General features: G+C 42.3%; 1 protein-coding gene across 6 annotated transcripts in view; it reads left to right on the forward strand.

Moving 5' to 3' along the window:
• The window catches only part of NSUN6 (NOP2/Sun RNA methyltransferase family member 6), a 61,864-nt gene that overhangs the window by 39,666 nt on the left and 1,250 nt on the right, over nt 1-20,948 (forward strand). For 5 of the 6 annotated variants that reach the window (XM_006093712.3, XM_023758076.1, XM_023758077.1 and 2 more), the window contains 2 exons: nt 8,490-8,638; nt 17,900-18,025. In XM_006093712.3, the coding sequence (XP_006093774.1) occupies nt 8,490-8,638; nt 17,900-18,025 (275 nt within the window). The remainder of the gene's footprint in view (nt 1-8,489; nt 8,639-17,899; nt 18,026-20,948) is intronic. The other variant, XM_023758073.1, reaches the window with a different exon arrangement.

Raw genomic sequence — 20,948 nt, forward strand, 5'->3', positions numbered from 1 at the left:
TCTTTCTGGTCATCTTAGCCGGATTTCCAAGTTTATCCCTTGTATCTGTTTTATGTGCCCTCTTATTGTGGTTGAGACTTGATTACTGTTGGTATATCAGTGGTTGGGATTGACCTTCTGGCTGACTGCCTATGGATTTGGCCATGGCTACATGGGATGAGCTCTAGGGCAGGGCAATCCCACTGAACAGGAGTCACTTTAGTGGGGGCTCTGGTGTCAGCTGACTCCTCCCTTGCAGTGTGTCTGTCATTTGTGGAGCTGGTTGGGTGGAGGTCTTGTATAGTCTGTAGCCAGCCACTGCCTTTGTTGGTTCTGGAGCCTCTTGGGAGGGGATCTAGTGAATGTCAAGGACAGCTGCCATTTTTGCTCAGTTGGGGTATCTTGTGGGAGCTCAAAGTGATCTGTGGTTTGTTGCCACTTGTACTGGTTTCCGCATGTAGTGGAGAGGGTATGCTGTGAACCAAGTTCCGCTGCCACTAGTGCTGGGCTTTGTGACCCTATAGTGGGCACCATGATATGAGCTGAAGGCCAGCTTTCACTTGTGCAGGGCTTGTGGATGCTTAGTTGAAGCTATGTTTTAAGCCAAGGGTGGTCACAAATTTTGCCAGGCTTGGGCCACTAGTTAGGAGTTACAATGCAAGTTGAGATCGCTTGCCACTTGTGTCAGGCTTGGCACTTAGCAAGAGGTATACAGGGCATGCCAATTCCAGCTAGTGCTTGCTTGGAATTTGTAGACCTTTGAGAGATTTTAAGAAAGTGCTCAGCATGAACCTAAGTAGGCCACTCATGTGGAAAAGCTGCTGAAAGATATTCAGACTGGACACACTGGTTGGGTGGGAAGGGGTGTCAGGGAATCACCAGGGTGGCACAAATGTGCTAGCCAGGTAGTGAAGAGCTCTGACTTGGCACCTGCCTGCACCTGGCCCTCTGGATGGGAGTTGTGCTCAACAAAGGAGCAATGTGCCTACCAACACTTTCATCCCCAGAGGGAGCTTTCTTAACCCCGGCCTCTCCAGCCCTTGTCCCGAAGCTAGTCAATTTCATTTTTCTCCATGTGTCCCTTCTAGTTTCGGGACAACCGTCCATAAGCCTGGGAGCGAGTGAGTTGGCAGACAAGTGTGTGCTTGGGCCCTTTAAGAGGATGCCTACGTGAACAGCAGCCTTCCATTTCACTTGGGTATCATCCCCACTGATTTACAGCCAGGTCTTATGGGGACTACTTTTTCTGGAACTGGTGCACAGGGCGTGGGAGCTTGGTGTGGGTTTTGGACTCCTTGCTCCTCAGAAGGGACTGCTCCCACTGAGATATCCCTCCCAATTTTTAGTCACACAACTTTGTTTCCACTCACCATTTTTGCTGTTATTGGCAAATATATTACATTTGCCAATATATAACACACTATATGTATAGATATGGATATATGATACATGTGTATATATGTATATACATATATAGCCTTTATTACATATAGGGCCATCAATGGAATTATATGCATATTTATTCAGTTGATTTTTAAATCAATTAAGAGAATATGCATTTATACTGTTTTTTATAATTACATAATTACCTTTACGTGTGTTCTTTGTATTTTCATATGGACTCAAATTACACTCTAGTTCAGTTCCTTTCAATTTGAAGAACTTTTAAAAGTATTTCTTATAAGCAGGTTTCTAGCAACAATTCTCTAGGTTTCTGTTTATCTGGGAGTATCTATTTCACCTTTATTTTAAAAAGATAATCTCTTTGTACTTTGAATACATCATCCCACTGCCTTTTGGTTTTCATTCTTCTGATGAGAAAACATCTTTTAATCTTATTGTGGTTCCCTAGTATATGAGAGTCATTTTTCTCTTGCACCTTTATATTTTTTTAAATTTTAATAGTATGTTATATTTACTTCCCTATGTCCAAAATATTATCATTTCAACATATATCTCTTGCAGCTTTAAAGATATTTTTTCTTTGCCTTTAACTTTCAAAATTTTTAGTATGATGTGTCTGATAGCTCATCTTTCTGCATTTGTCCTACTTAAAATTTGTGGAGCATCATGATCATTTTTTTTCAAATATTTTTCTAGTTTTTGTCTCTCCTTTTCTGGTGCTCTTATTGTGTTTATATTGGTGCACTTAATGGTGTCACACATACCTCTGAAGCTATGTTCATTTTTCTTCTATTGTCTATGATCTTCAGATTGCATAATTTCTACTCTTCTATCTTCAAATACATTGATTCTTTTTTCTGTTAGCTGAAGTCTATAATTGAGCCCCTCTAGTGAATTTGTCATTTGTAATTATACATTCAATTCCAGAACTTCCATTTTTTTTGTTTTTTTGTAATTTGTATTTATTGATGTGTTTTATTTGGTGAGACATCGTTGCTCTGTGTTCCTTTGCCTCCTGAAGCATAGTTTCTTTTTATTTAATTCTTTGAACATATTTTTTATTGGCTGTTTTAAAGTCTTTGCTAAGTCTGCTATCTATACCCTCTCAAAGATAGTTTCTGTTGTGTTGGGTCACACTTTCATGTTTCTTTGCATAGCTCATAACTTGCTGTTGTTGAAAACTGGGTAATAAGTTGCACCAACTTTAGATACAAATCACTCCTCCCTAGGCTTGTGGTTATTGTTTACTGTGATGGCTGGTTGTTTTAGTAAATTGTATATTGCATGTACACAGTAATCCTGGGATGATAATAGTTTTATGAGGGTTCTTCTTTTTTCCCTAAAAACAGTAATTATCACTGTGGTGGTGGAATAATGATAGTTGATTTTTAAAAATATATTTTTATTGATTTCAGAGATGAAGGGAAAGATAGATAGAAACATCAATGATGAGAGAGAATCATTGATCGGCTGCCTCCTTCTACACGCCCCCTACTAGGGATCGAGCCTGCAACCCAGGTATATGCCCTTGATAGAATCAAACCCGGAACCTTTCACTCCACAGGCCGAAGCTCTATCCACTGAGCAAAACCGGTGAGGGGGTATGAGGGCTCTCTTTACTGTCTCTTTCCCTGGTCTTTGTGTTAAACTGTCTGCTTCAGTTATTATTCAGATGCTATTTGCCTTCGCTAATTTCAGGTTGATTATGCTGTTGTTTTCAGTAGTGCTCTGGGGCATAAATTGTTTCACCATCTTGATCCAACGAATTTGGTGCCCTTTGCATACGTAATCTTTGAAGCCAGTTTTTGAGATTTGTTCTCTCCCCAGGAAAGCTCTTCTTAGCTGTCTCATTTCTTAGTTCTCAGGTAAACTTCTGGCAGGTCTGTGGTTTAGCTTACTGCTCTCATGGAGCTGCCAGCCTCCTCTTAATTGCTTACCACCACAATCTCCATGATTTTCCAGAGTAATCAACCCTCAGGCTTAAACTTCCCACCATTGTGGTTAAAATAAAGTCAGTTCACTTGGGGAAATACCTGAACTGTTTTTACTTGCTATCTCTCCCCTTCGGCAAAACCTCTGGCCCACTGTTCCAGAGATGAGGGCAAGATAGCGAGTGACCTATTTTTCTTGGAGTGACACCTGATGAATGAGCAGCACACACTGGGTTGGGTCATCATCCTCTGATTTTTCTCAGCTTGCCTTTCCTACTGTGGAACTTCTTCACGAGCAATGAATTGGGGTGAGGGCAGTTGGGGCTTTACAGTTCTCAGCTTCTGTGCCTATGTATTGGGGCTGGGTGGAGGAAGGCAGCCTCAGAGTTTTCAGGTGCTCTTACCTAGAGTTGAGCCTCTGCAACATGGGACTTGAGAGGGAGGGAAGGTGAGAAATGCTGGTAGACCTGCCCTTCCAGGTGAGATACCACAATCCTTGACTGGGAGCTGAGGGAGAGAGGGTGCCATGTGTCCTTGGCTGCACCCAAGTGAAGTGGATCTTCTTTGATTCTGAGCTTCAGGATGAAGAGAGGCAGTTGGGACAAAGGAGTGAATGTGGGTTGTGGCTCAGCCATAGTTTCTCACTATTCTTGCTGAGATGTAGTATATTTTCTTGAATAAGTGTTTCTTCATTTGATATATGTCCTGGACATTTTCCAGAGACTTTAAATGGTGGTTTTTGTTTATTATAATTTTTACCAGTTATGGTTATTTCACTGGAGAAAAGGTGGTGGAACTCCTCATGTCCTCATTCCAAAAGTTATCTCAATTTCATTTATTTTTAACAAAAATATTGCTCCTGAATTACGGTATATACCAGTGATGGCGAACCTATAACACGTGTGTCAGAGGTGACACGCGAACTCATTTTTTTGGTTGATTTTTCTTTGTTAAATGGCATTTAAATATATAAAATAAATATCAAAATTATAAATCTTTTACTATGGTTTCAAATATCAAAAAATTTCTATATGTGACACGGCACCAGAGTTAAGTTAGGGTTTTTCAAAATGCTGACACACCGAGCTCAAAAGGTTCGCCATCACTGGTATATACCATCCCAAAACAGTGCAGCTTTACAAATCTCTAAAGGTGGTTCCAATTTATATTATGAGAAAAAGGTTTATGAAACAAAAATGCTGAGACTCTTGCAGTACATAAGCCTTACAAGTTTATCCCATGCCTTTCTAGGTTTGAGTAAGAGAAATTTCACTTGGACCAGGTGCGTTTGGAGAGTATTTTGGTGATTTTTTTGTCTGATCTAAGACAGGTTTAGAATATTTTTATGAATTTCTTAATTTAATATTTTATAGTCATCCAGTACCTTCTATTAAAATTGTACTTATTAGGAAGAGTGAGTTCAGTGACTAGGCATTGCTCCCACCCTGAGGGCCACAGTGTATAGTTTATAGTTGTGTCCTGTGCAAGTGCACCAGGCTGAGGGGTTAGTGGGGGCTGAAATCTGGCCTGTGCTCTGTCATTGTGTGCAGGACTGTGTTAATCCAGAGGAAGTGGGGTGCCTTAGTTCTAGTTCACACAAAAGTATTCTGTGGCCCTGGTCGGTTTGGCTCAGTGGATAGAGTGTCGGCTTGCGGACTCAAGGGTCCCAGGTTCGATTCCGGTCAAGGGCATGTACCTTGGTTGCGGGCACATCCCCGGTGGCGGGTGTGCAGGAGGCAGCTGATTGATGTTTCTCTCTCATCGATGTTTCTAACTCTCTATCCCTCTCCCTTCCTCTCTGTAAAAAATCAATAAAATATATTTTAAAAAAAAAAGTATTCTGTGGGCTTACAGATTTTTAGTGTCTGGGGTTGGGGGAATAAGACCTGAACACGTGATTATAATTTAAGACTGTGCATCTGAAAGATACCAAATGAAGTCAAAATGTTTATTTCTCATAGGGACAATAGAAAAAGAGTTAGAGGAGGAGGTGGCATTTGACAGGCCTTAAAAGGGTATGTAGTATTTTGTCAAAAGGAAATGAGTGCAGGGGACATTGCAGGTGAGAATTAGCAGAGGCATACACATAGCAAAGTTCATGCATCTTGGTAACAAAGCACTGTTCTGTTTTGCTTTTTTTTTAACATTGGTGAATATGGGAGAATACAGAGAAATGGGGCTGGAGAAATAGATAAGGCCATATTATTAATAGTCTTTCTTTGTTAATCTCAGGAGTTTATTTCACAGTGTTAGGTAGCTATGAAACTAACAATTTTTTTTATTAATGTCAGAGGAATAAGTAACTTGTTGAGAGCTGTGTTTTAGGGGACTTCATCTGGCCACAGGATTCAAAATAAAACTATATAAGGTATTTCAATTAAAAGAATTTAGTATAAAGCCACACTAAAGAGAAACAGTTTGGTATACACAGTATAAAGAGTCAGTTAAATCGATGTGGGAGAGCTGAAAAAGCAAAAGGAGATCACTTAGGCAAGCAGCGGTTCTCAACCTGTGGGTTGTGAACAATGAAAATACATCCTGCATATCAGATATTTACATTACGATTCATAACAGTAACAAAATTACAGTTATGAAGTAGCAACGAAAATAATTTTATGATTGGGGGTCACCACAACATGAGGAACTGTATTAAAGGGTCGAAGCATTAGGAAGGTTGAGAACCACTGATAGAGGCAGGAGAAACAAAGGGAGGAGGTTTGCTCATTAGAACCAAAAAGCTCAGAGAAGAGGCTCCACGGAGCTGGGATTAAAAACTCTAAGGAAGTGGATACTACCCAGCTGCTGCTCTTTCCGTAGGACTCAAAGCAGGCAGTGTCATGGAGCTGGACTGAGGCCTCTGAGGAAGGTCTGATGCTTAACACGTTAAGCGCCCAGCCTGTTTTGTCTTCCGGACAGAAAGTATAGTGTCAGTCACCGGTGACTGACAGGGCGCTTATTGTGTTAATGGAAGAAGCTAGGAACTGCTGCTGCCAAGGTAAAGGGCTGTAGTTGGGATGCTTTTGACAGGAGTAGTACGCAAACAGGAAGGAGAAAGTCCATTCTGTACTTCTTGTCTCTCAGCTTCCCACCCTCTATCACTCTGTCTCCTACTTGTGAATCTTGAAAGGAAGCCAGAAACCACGGGAGAATTGTTTACAGTTCCCACCTCAGTCACACAGCAGAGGAGAGAAGGGTAGATTTGGAGCTCAGAAAATAGAGATTCATAGCTAGCAAATTTGAGGCAAAACAAAAGCCTTTGAAATGGGTCCCTATACGTACAAGAATTTAGTATATGATAAAAGAAGCATTTCAAACCTGGAAGAAAGAATAAATTAGTTAATAAATTGATCGGCGACAAATTATTTTGGAGGGTGGGGGGATGTATGTACACCTCATTTAAATAAACAAGGCATGCGGCTCGCTGGCTGTGAGTTTGATAAGTTTGATATACACAAAAGTAATTTGAAGATGGATTAAGGAGTTTACTGTAAAGAATTAAACTGAAAATAACTAGAAGCACATAAAGGTGAACATTTATTAATTGCACTAATGGAGAATATTTTAAAGCATGAAAGAAAAGATAAAACTCAACAAGGAAAAGGATATATTTAATATTCAACAATTATATTTATAAAAAGATCCAAAAACTTAGAGGAGAGGTTAATATTCTTAATATACAAAGGACTCTTCTAATTAATAAAGGAAAATACAACAATCTCAGTGGAAAAAGGGCAAAAAATAAGGAATGTGACCATATACAGAAAATATACAAATGGCCAATAAAATAATTGTCAACCTTTTTTTTAAAAAATAGGTTTTTATTGATTTCAGAGAGAGAAAGGGAGAGAGAGATAGAACCATCAATGATGAGAGAGAATCATCGATTGGCTGCCTCCTTCATGCCCCCCCCCCCCCCCCACTGCGTATTGTGCTGGCAATCCAGGAATGTGCCATGACTGCAAATTGAATCTTCACCTCCAAGTTTATAGGTCAATGCTCAACCACTGAGCCACACCAGCTGGGCAATAATTGTCAACTCTGATGAGGATTTGGGGAAGACAAATATACTCATGATCTAGAAATGTAAACTGGTATAGTCTTTCTAGAGGATGTGTATCAGTATATATCAAAAACCTTGAAAATAATTGTTTACATTGAAAAGATACATTTTCTGAGACAGTAGGTAAGAAAGCAAGGTTAGTTATTGATGGAGATGAGTTAATAAGAGCTTGTGTCTGACAGTTTTGCAATCAAAGAAAAGCAGAACGATGCTGTGGGTACTGTAGGAAATCAGCTAGCTTTGTGTAATAGCAGTCAGCAGCATTATCTTGCTTGCAGTTAGCTAGCATCTTCTATAATCTATAATAATAAAAGCATAATATGTAAATTAGACTGGACATCCTTTTGGACGAAGCAAGGGCTACAGGGGAAGCCCGGGTCCCGCCCAGGTCCTGGGTGCCAGAGGGAAGCCTGGGTCCTGGGTGCCAGAGGGAAGGAAGGCCTACTCTTGCATGATTTTGTGCATTGGGCCTCTATTTAATATATAAGCAGACTGGTTTTTATGACTTGCTCCAGTAACACTAAGTTAGAGTGGAGAAAATTACTTAAATGCTCCAGTAACACTAAGTTAGAGTGGAGAAAATTACTTAAATGAATACAGAGGGAAACCTGTGAAAGATTGGGATTAGGGAGCTGTTATCTCGTTGTAGAGCATAGCCTTGCTGATGGCTGCAAAGCAAGGAGCCCGAGAAACCACACAATTAGTATGCTTGACTGGAACTGATAGGTGTGCTATTTTTCTGGTGCTGTCTGCAGTGGGGATTACCACGAGAAGTATCGGCTCTCAGAATGACTTGAATTCATTCCAGGTCTTAGCTGTCATGAATTGTGGCTTCTGACATTGGAGATACATGTTTGCTCAGGTCTTGGTTTGCACTGTATCAACAGAATAACCCTCAATTGTAATAATCCCATTTTTAACCTTTTTATAAAGTCAGATATATATTGAATATAAGTCAGAATTACTTTCATCAGGTACTTGATGGAGGGGAGTAATTTTTTTTCTACTTTCTATTCCAGACTGATTTTAAATTCCTGATAATTGCTCTGTCTCAGGAATTTTTTTATTGTAGACCAGTAGGGCAGATACAAATATGTTTATAATTCTCTTTATAGGAGAGCCCCCATTCTTACCAGAATCCTTTGACCGAATTCTTCTTGATGCACCCTGCAGTGGCCTGGGGCAGAGACCAAACATGGCTTGTTCTTGGACTTTGAAGGAGGTGACATCATATCAACCATTACAGCGAAAACTCTTTACTGTGGTATGTGATGATACTTTGCTGTGAAAGAAAGTTGGCCTTCACTGGTTTGATGTTTAAACGATTGAAAGCGGTGTTCATAGCAGCATTGTTCACAATAACCAAATGTGGAAACCACTGAAGTGTCCATCAACAGGTAAATAAGCAAAATGTGGTATACATACAGTGCAATATTATTCAGCCTTACAAAGGAATGAAGTCCTGATACATGCTGCCACATGGATGGACTTTGAAAACATTATGCCAGACATAAAAGACAAATATTATATGATTCCATTTATATAAGGTAACTTAGAATAGGCAAATTCATAGAGACTAGTGGTCACCAGGGGCTGGAGATATGAAGGAATAAGGAGTCATTATTTAATGGTTACAGAGTTTAAGTTTAAGATGATGAAAAAAATCTGAATATAGATAATGGTGATGATTGCCCAGCAGTGTGAATGTACTTAATGCCACTGAATTGTATACTTAAGCATGATTATTAATATGTTAAATTTGTTATGTATATTTTACCACACACAAAAGGACAGAGAAGGGCTAGTTTTAAGTACAGGGAGCTTTCCTTTATGTTGACTTCACTATTTCTGCCAGGTAATAGAATTTCTTCACTCAGATGCAATGAGTTTCCAACATTCTGCTTTATCTTTAAAATGTTCCAGGATTACTTACTACTTGATGTGAATAATTATATATAAAACCAGTTACTCTTTTTAATAGGTTTCCTGGATCATCTTAGATAGCAAATTTTTTTTAAAAGTGGGAAGTCCATTTATATAACTGTCTAATACAATATTGTTATGTCAACTGTAATTGAAAAATTAAAAAAAATTGTAAAAGTGAGAAGTCCAAAAGAAATAAAAATGGGAAGTGACAGTGTCCAGTGTAGGAGATAGGAGAACCATAAAAACTTTGCAAATTTAACTGGTCACCAGTACGTTTCAGAAGAAGTCCAGATAGAATATTTGAGAATTTCTCTCAGTCTTGCAAAAATGATACAATAGATTTCACAAAATATAGATAGCATTTGATCAAGGATTACTTCATTATTTTTACTCAGGCCTTAATTATAAACACATAGGCTACAGCAACAGTGGTGCTGGGGTCCAGCCCCAGCAGGTCCAGGGGTTCCCAAAGGTGTGGACGGAGTCGGCAAAGAAGGAATGACACGGAGGCAGCGTTCAGTTGATCAGCATGGTTGGGTTCTCTCGCCTGGTTCTAGCCAGGATCTCCAGCCAGGTTCTGTGTCTCATTGTCTTGTTATATCTATATTTATACCAGTTGATTGTAATCCTATCAATTTCTGTTCCAAAGGTTAGGGCATTTCTTATCTCCATTCCAGAGAGTAAAGATTATGTAGCTTAAGCGTGATTGTTCTTAGTTAAAGTGATTAACTACCCGCCTGGCACTTGGTTAAGGGGTTTTATTCCCTCCCTAACATCAGGGGAAAATCCCTACCTGGGGAAACAACCTTTCTCGGAGAGGTGACCTTGGTTAAAACACATAGCGCCAAGAAGGGGAGCAAACATATTAAGAGCAGTATGCCATATACGCCAGGTCCCTTGAAACATATGCTGTGCAGATGTTTTTTCCCTGCAGCGACTGTGTCAAGCAGCAAGGATAGACCGGCTTCTGGCAAATTCCCTTTTTTATTTTTTAAATGATAGCGCGTGTAAATCAGCGGCCACCTCTCGGATTGGGTTGTTTAAGACTTGGAAGAAGACTGACAAGCAATGATAGCGAGCATAGCTATAAACATAGTGGATGGAGTGCACAAGGAGCTTTGTGTGAAGGAATGCAAGTTGCCCTGGGGCCTTGGGCCAGCTGCAAGTTTGTTAGGTAATTTTCAGATCACAAAAGCCTCCATGCACAGCTTGGGCGGGGCGGGGTCGCAGGGGATCAATAGGGTGGAGCAAACAGCTATGGCTGATCGTCAGTCCTGCCCTAAGAGGCCCCGAGTCTCAGTGTCCGGGTAATCGCTGCAAGCACCTCTGAGAGAAAGCCGCCCTCGAGATGCGAACGATGCCAGACAGTCTAGCCCAGCCGTGGGCAAACTACGGCCCGCGGGCCGGATCCGGCCTGTTTGAAATGAATAAAACTAAAAAAAAAAGACCGTACCCTTTTATGTAATGATGTTTACTTTGAATTTATATTAGTTCATACAAACACTCCATCCATGCTTTTGTTCCGGCCCTCCGGTCCAGTTTAAGAACCCATTGTGGCCCTCGAGTCAAAAAGTTTGCCCACCCCTGGTCTAGCCTCTCCCCGTATCAGTCAGGGTCCCCAGAGACTCTCCCGAAACTGGAGTTCAGAGCAGTCGGGAGTTTGAGACTCCCTCCCGATTGAAAAAGCCAACCGTGTCCTCAACCGCCAGCCCTTTCTGCGTCCACCTCCGTACCTGTGCACTTAACTTCCGCACCGCAGCTCCTCTGAGTCCCGGTATGCTTTTCTCTTTCCTTCTAGTTGTAGAATTTCCACTCTGCCAGCCTTCCTGTGGTTCTGGATGATGCCCATTCTGTCTTTTAGTTGTATTCTTGAAGTGGTTGTGCGAGGCAGCAATCTCCGGTGTTTACCTATGCCGCCATCTTGGTTTCTCCTGTTTCTGTTTTGTTTGTTCGTTTGCTCTTTAGATTCCAGATGTAAGTAAAATCATATATTTGTCTTTATCTGACTTATTTCACTTAGCATAATATTCTCTAGGTTCTTTTATGTTGTCCTTCATGGTACGATTTCACTCTATTTTTATGTCTGAGTAATATTCCATTGTATATAGTTACCACATCGTCTTTATTCAGTAATCTATCAATGGACACTTAGGTTGCTTTCATATCTGGGCTATCCTATATAGTGAAAGCCTAATATGCTAAGTGTCCAGTTGTCTGGTCGTCCGTTCAACCAATCAAAGCGTAATATGCTAATTATATGCTAAGGCCACTCAATTGCTCACTATGATGTGCACTGACCACCAGGAGGCATACAATTGACCATTTGACCAGTGGCTATGACATGCACTGACCACCAGTGGCAGACGTTGTGACGGGTAGGTTAGCTTGCTGCTGGGGTCTGGCTGTTTGGGACTGAGCGAAATGGGCCGAACATGCCCTGGAGCCCTCCTGCGGTCCCTCCCTGCTGGCCAACCTCCTGTGTCCCTCTCCAGCCCCGATTGTGCACCGGTGGGGTCCCTCAGCCTGGCCTGCGCCCTCTTGCAATCCGGTACCCCTCGGGGGATGTCAGAGAGCCGGTTTTAGCCTGATCCCAGGCCAGGCTGAGGGAACCCACTGGTGCACGAATTCGTGCACCGGGCCTCTAGTTGTAAATAATGCTGCAGTGAACATAGCGATGCATATATCTTTTCAAATTAATGTTTTGGATTTCTTCAAATAAATACTCAAAGGTGAGAATGCTGAGTCATACTATAGTTCTATTTTTAAATTTTTGAGGAACTTCCATAGTGTTTTCCAGGTTTTCTTTCTTTCTTTTCTTTTCTTTTCTCTTTTCTTTTCTTTTCTTTTCTTTTCTTTTCTTTCTTTCTTTCTTTCTTTCTTGTAGTGTCTTCTTACTGATTTTACCTTATTTTTATTTTTTTTAATGTTATAAATTTTAAAAAATTTAAAAAATAATTTATTTTTTGTTAATCCTTACTGAGGATATTTTTTCATTGATTTTTTTAAAAAATAAATCTTTATTGTTCAGATTATGACAGTTCTTCTTTTTCCCCCCATAGCTCCCTTTCACCTGGTTCCCATCCCACCCCATGCCTTTACCCCCACCACTGTCCTCATCCATAGGTGTACGATTTTTGGCCAGTCTCTTCCCTCACCCCCCATACCCTGTTCCCCCCGAGAATTGTCAGTCCACTCCCTTTCTATGCCCCTGATTCTATTATATTCACCAGTTTATTCTGTTCATCAGATTTTTTATTCACTTGATTTTTAGATTCACTTGTTGATAAACATGTATTTGTTGTCACTTTGTTGTTCATAATTTTTATCTTTACCTTTCTCTTCTTCCCCTTCTTAAAGAGTACCCTTCAGCATTTCATATAATACTGGTTTGGTGGTTATGAACTCCTTTAGCTTTTCCTTATCTGTGAAGCTCTTTATCTGACCTTCATTTCTAAATAATAGCTTTGCTGGGTAGAGTAATCTTGGTTGTAGGTTCTTGCTGTTCATCACTTTGAATATTTCTTGCCACTCCCTTCTGGCCTGCATGGTTTCTGTTGAGAAATCAGCTGACAGTTGTATGGGTACTCCTTTGTAGGTAACTGTTTTTCTCTTGCTGCTTTTAAGATTCTCTCTTTGTCTTTTGCCCTTGGCATTTTAATGATGATTTGTCTTGGTGTGGTCCTCTTTGGATACCTCTTGTTTGGGGTACTTTGCGCTTCCTGAATTTGTAAGTCTATTTCTTTCACCAGGTAGGGGAAGTTTTCTGTCATTATTTCTTCAAATAGGTTTTCAATGTCTTGCTCTCTTCTTCTGGCACCCCCATAATTTGGATGTTGGTACGCTTGAGGTTGTCCCAGAGGCTCCTTACACTATCTTCATATTTTTGGATTCTTTTTTCTTTTCCGGTTGGGTGTTTCGTATTTCAAATCTTTGACTTGATTCTCGGGGTCCTCTAGTCTGCTGTTGGATCTCTGTATATTATTCTTTATATCAGTCAGTATATGCTTAATTTCTAATTGATCCTTTTTCATATTTTTGAAGGTCTCACTATATTTCCCGGAAGTTTCTAGAAGATTCTTGAGTAACCTTATAACTGTGGTTTTGAACTCTATATCCAGTAGTTTGCTTCTTCCATTTCTTTCATTTGTGACATGTTTCTTTGTCTCTGCATTTTGGCTGCTTCCCTGTGTTGATAGAGTGGCTTTGTGTGGTAGGAGTCCTATAAGGCCCAGTGGCTCAGCCTCCCCCAATTACCTGAGGTGGACACTCTTGGTGCACCCCTTTGTGGGCTGTGTGCACAGTCTTGTTGTAGTTAAGTCTTGATTGCTGTTGGTATCACTGGGAGGAATTGACCACTAGGCCAATTGGCTGTGAGGACCAGTTGTGTCTACAATGGGAGAACTGCTGTGCTGGAGACACCCTTATGGAGCAGGACTTGCTTCAGTGGGGCTTTGGTGCTCATTGAGTCTGCCCCTTGAGTGTCTCGCTTATGGATGTGAAGAGCTGTAATCTGGTATGTTCTCACACTGACCACTGGTACAGTGGCTCTTGGATCTCCAAGGAGGTGCAAAGTCCGCCACTTCCTGAGGCCACCCAGCAGGAGCTACAGAGAGATCTGCATATTTCTCCTCTTTGTTTGGGGTTTGGAAGTGCCCAGATGAGGCCCAGCTGTGAAGTATTGCAGGCTGCTGTCTAGGCCTCCTTTTGGAGGCTTTGGCACTCTTTGACCCAGCTGCAGTTGGTTAGGTTTTAGATTGCAAAAGAACAGGCCATTCATATGTCAAAGCCAATGTGCACAGCTTGAGTGTGGTTGTAAATTGGGTGGGGTGGGGTCTCAGGGAATCATCAGGGTGGAGCAGAGCGCAATGGCTGCTAGTCTGCTCTGCCTCGGAGAGTCCTGGGTTCTCTATGTCCCGCAGCCCTGTGCAGGAACAACGATCACTGCAAGCACCTCTGTGAGAAAGCCACCCTCGCATTCCGGCCCGATGCCAGACAGTCCAGTTTCTCTCCACATGAGTATGGGTCCCCAGAGCCTCGCCTGAAACTGGAGTTCAGAGCAATTGGGAGCTTGTATCTCCCTCCCGATTGAAAAAGACAACAGTGTACCCAGTTGCCATCTCGTTTCCGTGTGTGCCTCCATACCTCTGCACTTCCACACGTTTTCACCTCCTACCAGCTTCAATGCATTTTTCTCTTTCCTTCTAGTTGTAGAATTTCCACTCATCCAGCCTTCCCTTGGTTCTGGATAATACCCGTTTTGTCTTTTAGTTGTAGTTTTGATGTGGTTGTGCAAGGCAGCAAGTACAAGGGTGTACCTATGCCGCCATCTTGGTTCCTCCTGATTTTATCTTATAAAATGAGTTTGAGAGTTTTCTTTCTTTATTTTTTTTGGAATAGTTTGAGAAGGCTAAGTATTTTTTTGGGGGAATATTTGGTAAAATTCACCTATGAAGTCATATGCTCTGGGGATTTTGTTCATTGGGAGGTTTTTTTGGGGGGGTTTTTTATTACTTATTTGATTGATTTATTTTATTTATTGGTTTGTTCCGATTTTCTTTTCTTTTTTTTGATTCAATCATGGGAGATTGTATTGTTTTAGTAATTTATCCGTTTTTTCCCCAGGTTGTCCTGTTTATTGGCATTTGTATTTCTGTGATGTTAGTTGTGACTTCTCTTTCTTTTGTGAATCTATTTGTTTGGGCCCTCTCTCTTTTTTCTTGATGAGTCTGGCTAAAGCTATATATATATTGTTTATATTTTCAAAGTACCAGCTCTTGGTTTCATTGATATTTTCTGTTGTTTTCTTTTAGACTTTATTTTGTTTATTTCTGCCCTGATCTGTATTTTTATTTTCCTTTTACTCACCTTAGGCTTATTTTGTTCTTCTTTTTCTAGTTTCTTTAGTTGTAAGGCTTCATTGCTTATTTGAGAATTTTCTTGTCTCTTGAGGAAGGCCAGAATCAGATAAATCTTGATTAGAGTCATGCATCCTCTCCATAAGTGACTTTGGGTACATTGATTACATATCTGAGAAATGGAGGCAGTAACTCTACCTAATTTACATCAGTGGAGAGAGTAACCATAAGTCATATTTGTTCAAAAGATTTATTGAGAAAACCCATGTACGATACTTAAAATAATAGCTGGCCCACAGTAACAAAATTTAAATTTTGATCAGCATACTCTGACTTAAAAGCATAAGTATACATTATATATATATATCTACACTAATAAAAGAGAAAGATGCAAATTAACCATCACTCTGTCACTCTGCTACACCCACAAGCCACGCCCACCAGCCAATCAGAAGCGAGTATGCAAATTAACCCAACTAAGATGGCGGCGGCCATGGAGCTGGAGCGAGCAGAAGGCTTGGGTTGCCCTCGGCAATGGAGGAAGCCAAGCTTCCTGCCTGCCCTGGCTGGACCTGGGCTCCGCTCAAGGCTACAAAGTTTCAATTATAGAAGATAAATCCTAGATACCTGCTTCCGGCCCACCAAAAAAAAAAAAAAAAAAAGGAGAGCCTGGGAGCTTGGGTCGCTGGGAGCCGTGACCAGCCTGAAAATGGCCATCAGCTCCTCGCTCAGGCTGGCCAGGCACCCCAGCGGGACCCTTTCACCGTGAAGGAGCTGTGGGCAGCCTGAAAATGGCCCTCAGCCCCTCACCCAGGCTGGCCACACCACCATGGGGTGAGGGTCCCCGCTGGGGGGCTTGGCCAGCCTGCAAACAGCCATCAGCCCCTCACCCAGGCTGGCCAGACACCCAATGGGACCCCCACCCTGTTCTGGGACACTCTTCAGGGCAAACCAGCCGGCCCCCACCCGTGCACCAGGCCTCTATCCTATATAATGAAAGGGTAATATGCAAATTGACCCTAACAGCAGAACAACTGGGAATGACTGGTCATTATGACACACACTGACCCCCAGGGGGCAGACGCAGTGCAGGAGCTGCCCCCTGGTGGTCAGTGCGTCCCCCAGGGGGAGCTCTGCTCAGCCACAAGCCAGGCTGACGCCTGCTAGTACAGTGGTGGTGGTGGGAGCCTCTCCCGCCTCCTCAGCAGCGCTAAGGATGTCCGACTGCAGCTTAGGCCTGCTCCCCACTGGCAAGTGGACATCTCCTGAGGGCTCCCAGGCTGCCAGAGGGATGTCTGACTGCCAGCTTAGGCCCAATCCCCCGGGGAGCGGGCCTGGGCCTAAGCTAGCAAGTGGTCATTCCCCAAGGGGTCCCAGACTGTGAGAGGGCACAAGCCGGGCTGAGGGACCCCCCCCCGCCCCAGTGCACAAATTTTTGTGCACCGGGCCTCTAGTATATATATATAATATATATTGAAAGATTTTCATTAAAATTTTAAAAAGATAAACTTTAGTTATTTAGAACAAATTTAGTTTTGTATAACACCTTATTTTCTGATTCATTTATTTATTGGAATCATTTATTGAGCACCTATTTTATGTAATATATTTTCTAGATAACACAGTAATGAAAAAATAGTTTCTGCCCTTATTCATGAGGTTTCTATTCTGATTGGGTAGGAAAATGAACAAATAGATGAGTAAGTTATTAGAAAGGAAGGGAGAATAGGAGTGCTGGATTGAAATAATTGCAATTTTACATAGGGTGGTCAGGGTGGGCATTGCTAGAAAGGTGACATGTAAGCAGAGATAAAATTGTGAAGAGCAAGCAATGAGGAGAATTAGGAGAGGTTTCCAAGTTTGTGCACAGGTCCTGGGTGTGGGGGGGGGGGGCGGGGGGGAGTGTGCCATGTTTGTTCCAGAACAGCAGAGGCCAGTGTTGCTAAAGCAGAGTGAGGAGGTGTTCAAGGCGAGGTCAGAGAGGCAAGCCCCTGCTGTCAAGCCCCTGCTTTGTGTAGGGGCTTGACAGCCACTGTCAGGACTTGGGTTTTGACTCCAGGTGATAATGGAGGACATTTGAAGGGCTCTGAGCTGAGAAGTGGTAAGTTGTGAAAGTAGTGTTCTGGTTACCATACTGATAATAGATTGTAGAATGGCAAGGAGAAGATGTGGACTAAGTAGGAGACTTGCAGCGATCCAGGCAAAGACCATGAGACTTGGATCAGAACGGTAGCCATGGAAGTGGTGAGAAGTAGCCAAATTCTGGGTATATTTTGAAAGTAGAGATAATAGGATTTGCTGATGTATTGGGAATGTGAGAAAGGAATGTGATAAAGGATAATCTAAGATTTGGGACCTGAACATTTGGAATGATAGGAATACGTCTCCAATAGGTTTCAGAGAGAAGATAGGGGTTCACTTTGGGACATATCAAATTCTATAGTAGAGATACTGAGAAGGCAATCAAGTATATTGGTATGGAATTTAGAAGGAAAACTCGCCTAAAAATATAAATTTGGTAACTAAAGTTATGAAACCAAATGATCCGATTTGGGAAAGTCTTGGCCCAAATGGCTCTAAGATAATCAAATGTATCCAGTCTGGAATATCTATTTAGGAAAGAATCCTGGTCATACAGAACATCATTTTATTTATCCGAAATATTTGAAAGATATAGATATAAAATCCCTTACTATGTTTATTTAGGCTGGTGGTACATGTAGTCTGACTCCGTTTTTCTGTAGGCAGTGAAACTACTGAGGCCAGGGGGAGTGCTTGTTTACAGCACCTGCACCATCACACTGGCAGAGAATGAGGAACAAGTGGCCTGGGCCCTCACAGCATTTCCTTGCCTTCAGCTTCAGCCTCAGGTAAGAGTAATTTCCATCACAGAAACTTAAGTGCAAGGATCAACACAGGCTATTTTATTTGTCAGGTAAACTTCTGAAACAAATACAGTAGGTCCTCTGGTTATGTCGTTCCTACAGTGCGATGTAATGCGATTTTTGCTGTACATCTGAACCCACCTACCTACATAAGTACCTACGTCACTCACATGGAGCACATACACAGCAGTAATGAAGTGAAACAGTAAAAAAATTTAAAAGAAAAATAACAATTTCTGACCTTTACTTGTGATAAATAAATAATACAAAACAAAGCACATATGTATATACATTGAAATGATGGAACTTTTTTTTTTATAAATAAACTAGAGGCCCGGTGCACAAAAATTTGTGCACTGGCCGGTGGGGGGGTGTCCCTCAGCCCGACCTGTGCCTTCTCACAGTCTGGGACCTCTGGGGAGATAACCACCTGCTGGCTTAGGCCTGCTCCCTGGGTGGCAGATGACAGGCCCTATCCCACGGTGCCTGCCCCGCCTCCCTGGGTCGCCCATGCATCCCCGGGAAGGCCACGGCAGGCCCGATCCCGCGGTGGGGTGGGCGGCGGAGGTCGCTGCCCTCCTTGCTGCCCAGGGCCGGCCCGATCCCGTGGTGGGTCGGGCGGCAGAGGTCGCTGCCCCGCGCCGGATGCCCGGATCCCCCAGGGCCAGCCCGATCCTGCTCCCGCGGTGGGGCGAGCGGCGGATGGCGCCGCCCTGGCCTGCTGTGCAGGGAGCCCTGCCGCTCCAGGTTGCCCATGGCAAGCCCGGATGGTGGCGGGGCAGGTGGCGGATGGGCGCTGCCCCCCCCCCGCCTGCAGTATGCAAATTTAACGGCCATCTTTGTTGGTTTAATTTGCATACTCTTCTGATTGGCTGATGGGCATAGTGAAGGTACGGTCAATTAGCATCTTTTTCTATTATTAGGTAAGATGGGAAATGGTGATGTAACCACGAAATGACGTAGAGTCCGACGTAACCCGAGGGCTGTCTGTACTGTCATAAACAAAAACGTTTCATTAAATCCATTTAGACTGCCCGTAGAGAATTTACATCCTGACAGTTTTTTCTTGTGTTCATCCTTTGCCTTTGTGTTAAAGTGCCACAGAGCCCAGGTGTATTCTTATTAGATTTTTCTTTCACTTGTGGTTCTTGTTCACGTTGCTAAAAATTTTATTTCCAAGTTTTTCCCTCTTCCCAGTTCTAGATTTTTCAAATAAGGAAAATTTTGAGCAGTTTTTTCTCATGTCACATCAAAACCCAAACAGGCTTTAAAATAACTAGGATATCAAAAGACTAATCAAAGTGAGGTAATGGTTCAGGATTATTGCTTCTTTACAGTTTCTTATGTAAATTATGTAGCATTTAGAAAGCTTTCTTGTACTTTATTTTATCTAGCACCGTGTTTCTGTTTTGATTTCTATTGAAAACATGTTTATAACTAGATTTTTAGTCCATGATATTTGAGATTAAGCTTAAATCTGTAATAATGCTCATATGCATTCAGATCATTGAACATGTAACTTTAATACCTTTCTGTATAGAATTCTGGTAAGTAATTGGAATCCTATATAATAAGAGGCTAATATGCAAATCAACCAACTGTGGAATGACTGGTCGCTATGTCGCGCACTGACCACCAGGGGGCAGATGCTCAGTGTAGGAGCTGCCCCCTGGTGGTCAGTGCGCTCCCACACGGGGAGTGCTGCTCAGCCAGAAGCCGGGCTCACGGCTGGCGAGCACAGCAGCGGTGGTAGGAGCCTCTCCCACCTCCGCAGCAGTGCTAAGGATGTCCGACTGACGGCTTAGTCCCTCTCCCTGGCCTAAGCCGGCAGTCAGACATCCCCCGAGGGCTCCCAGACTGCAAGAGGGCACAGGCTGAGCTGAGGGAGCCCCCCAGAGTGCACAAATTTCATGCACCGGGCCTTTAGTACATAAATAAAAAGCAATCCAGAGATGGTTTCTGGATGCAGAAATTAAGATAATTACATTGTAGATGAAAGGAAGACTTGAGAATTCACATGAAATTTTGTGTGTATCACTTAATGTATAACTAAAGGAGAGATTCCCTCCCTCCCCCATAGGTTAATAAATACAGGTTTTCAGGCATACAACTAAGAAAATATATCTTCAGTAACACAAACATTTGTCTGTGAAATGGGGACTTAAATTATGATTATGGGTCTTTCACAGTAGTTGTTTGTAAGTATCACTCAATTCCTTATGATTCTTTATTCCTCTAAACTGATTGATGCTGCCTTAATTGATCTCTTTTTGATATTATATTCTAGTGCATTTAAAAACAACAAAAACTTATCTAGTTGGAATGGGTCAGAAAGAGGCATCTTTAGTAACTCAGTTTGGGGAAGTCTCATACATAAAACTGAATTTTATCTATTGCTGTTATTGATAACTAGAGGCCTGGTGCATGAATTTGTGTACAGGTTGGGTCTGGCCGGCCCGCCCTGATGGGGCCCAATCACGGGGAGGGGATGCAGGAGGTTGGCCAGCCAGCCCCACCCCTGATCAGGGTGAGGGGAGGGATCGGGGGTGGGACCGGCCAGTGGGAGGGGCCATCCCACAACTGGGCCGGTTGGCTGGCCGCAGTTCCGTCATAGCGATCGGTCTTTCTGGTTGTTCCAGTCATTCCGGTGTTCCGGTTGCTTGGCTTTTAAATATATGTAGAGATAATGTTCTATTTATTGAGGACCATATACCTCTGTGTGACAGCCACTATATGCCACTACATGCCAGGCATGATAGCACCTTCTTTATTTAAACCTCCCAGTATCTTGAGTATTTTATGTTTTATAAGATGAGGGAATGGTTAGGTAAAGTTACTTGCTTAAGGTCACATAGCTAAAATGTGGCAGGGCTATAATTTGTATTTTTAACTATGAAGCTCAGGTCCT

The sequence above is a fragment of the Myotis lucifugus genome, unplaced genomic scaffold, assembly GCF_000147115.1.
Source record: "Myotis lucifugus unplaced genomic scaffold, Myoluc2.0 scaffold_121, whole genome shotgun sequence".
NCBI classification, from domain to species: domain Eukaryota; kingdom Metazoa; phylum Chordata; class Mammalia; order Chiroptera; family Vespertilionidae; genus Myotis; species Myotis lucifugus.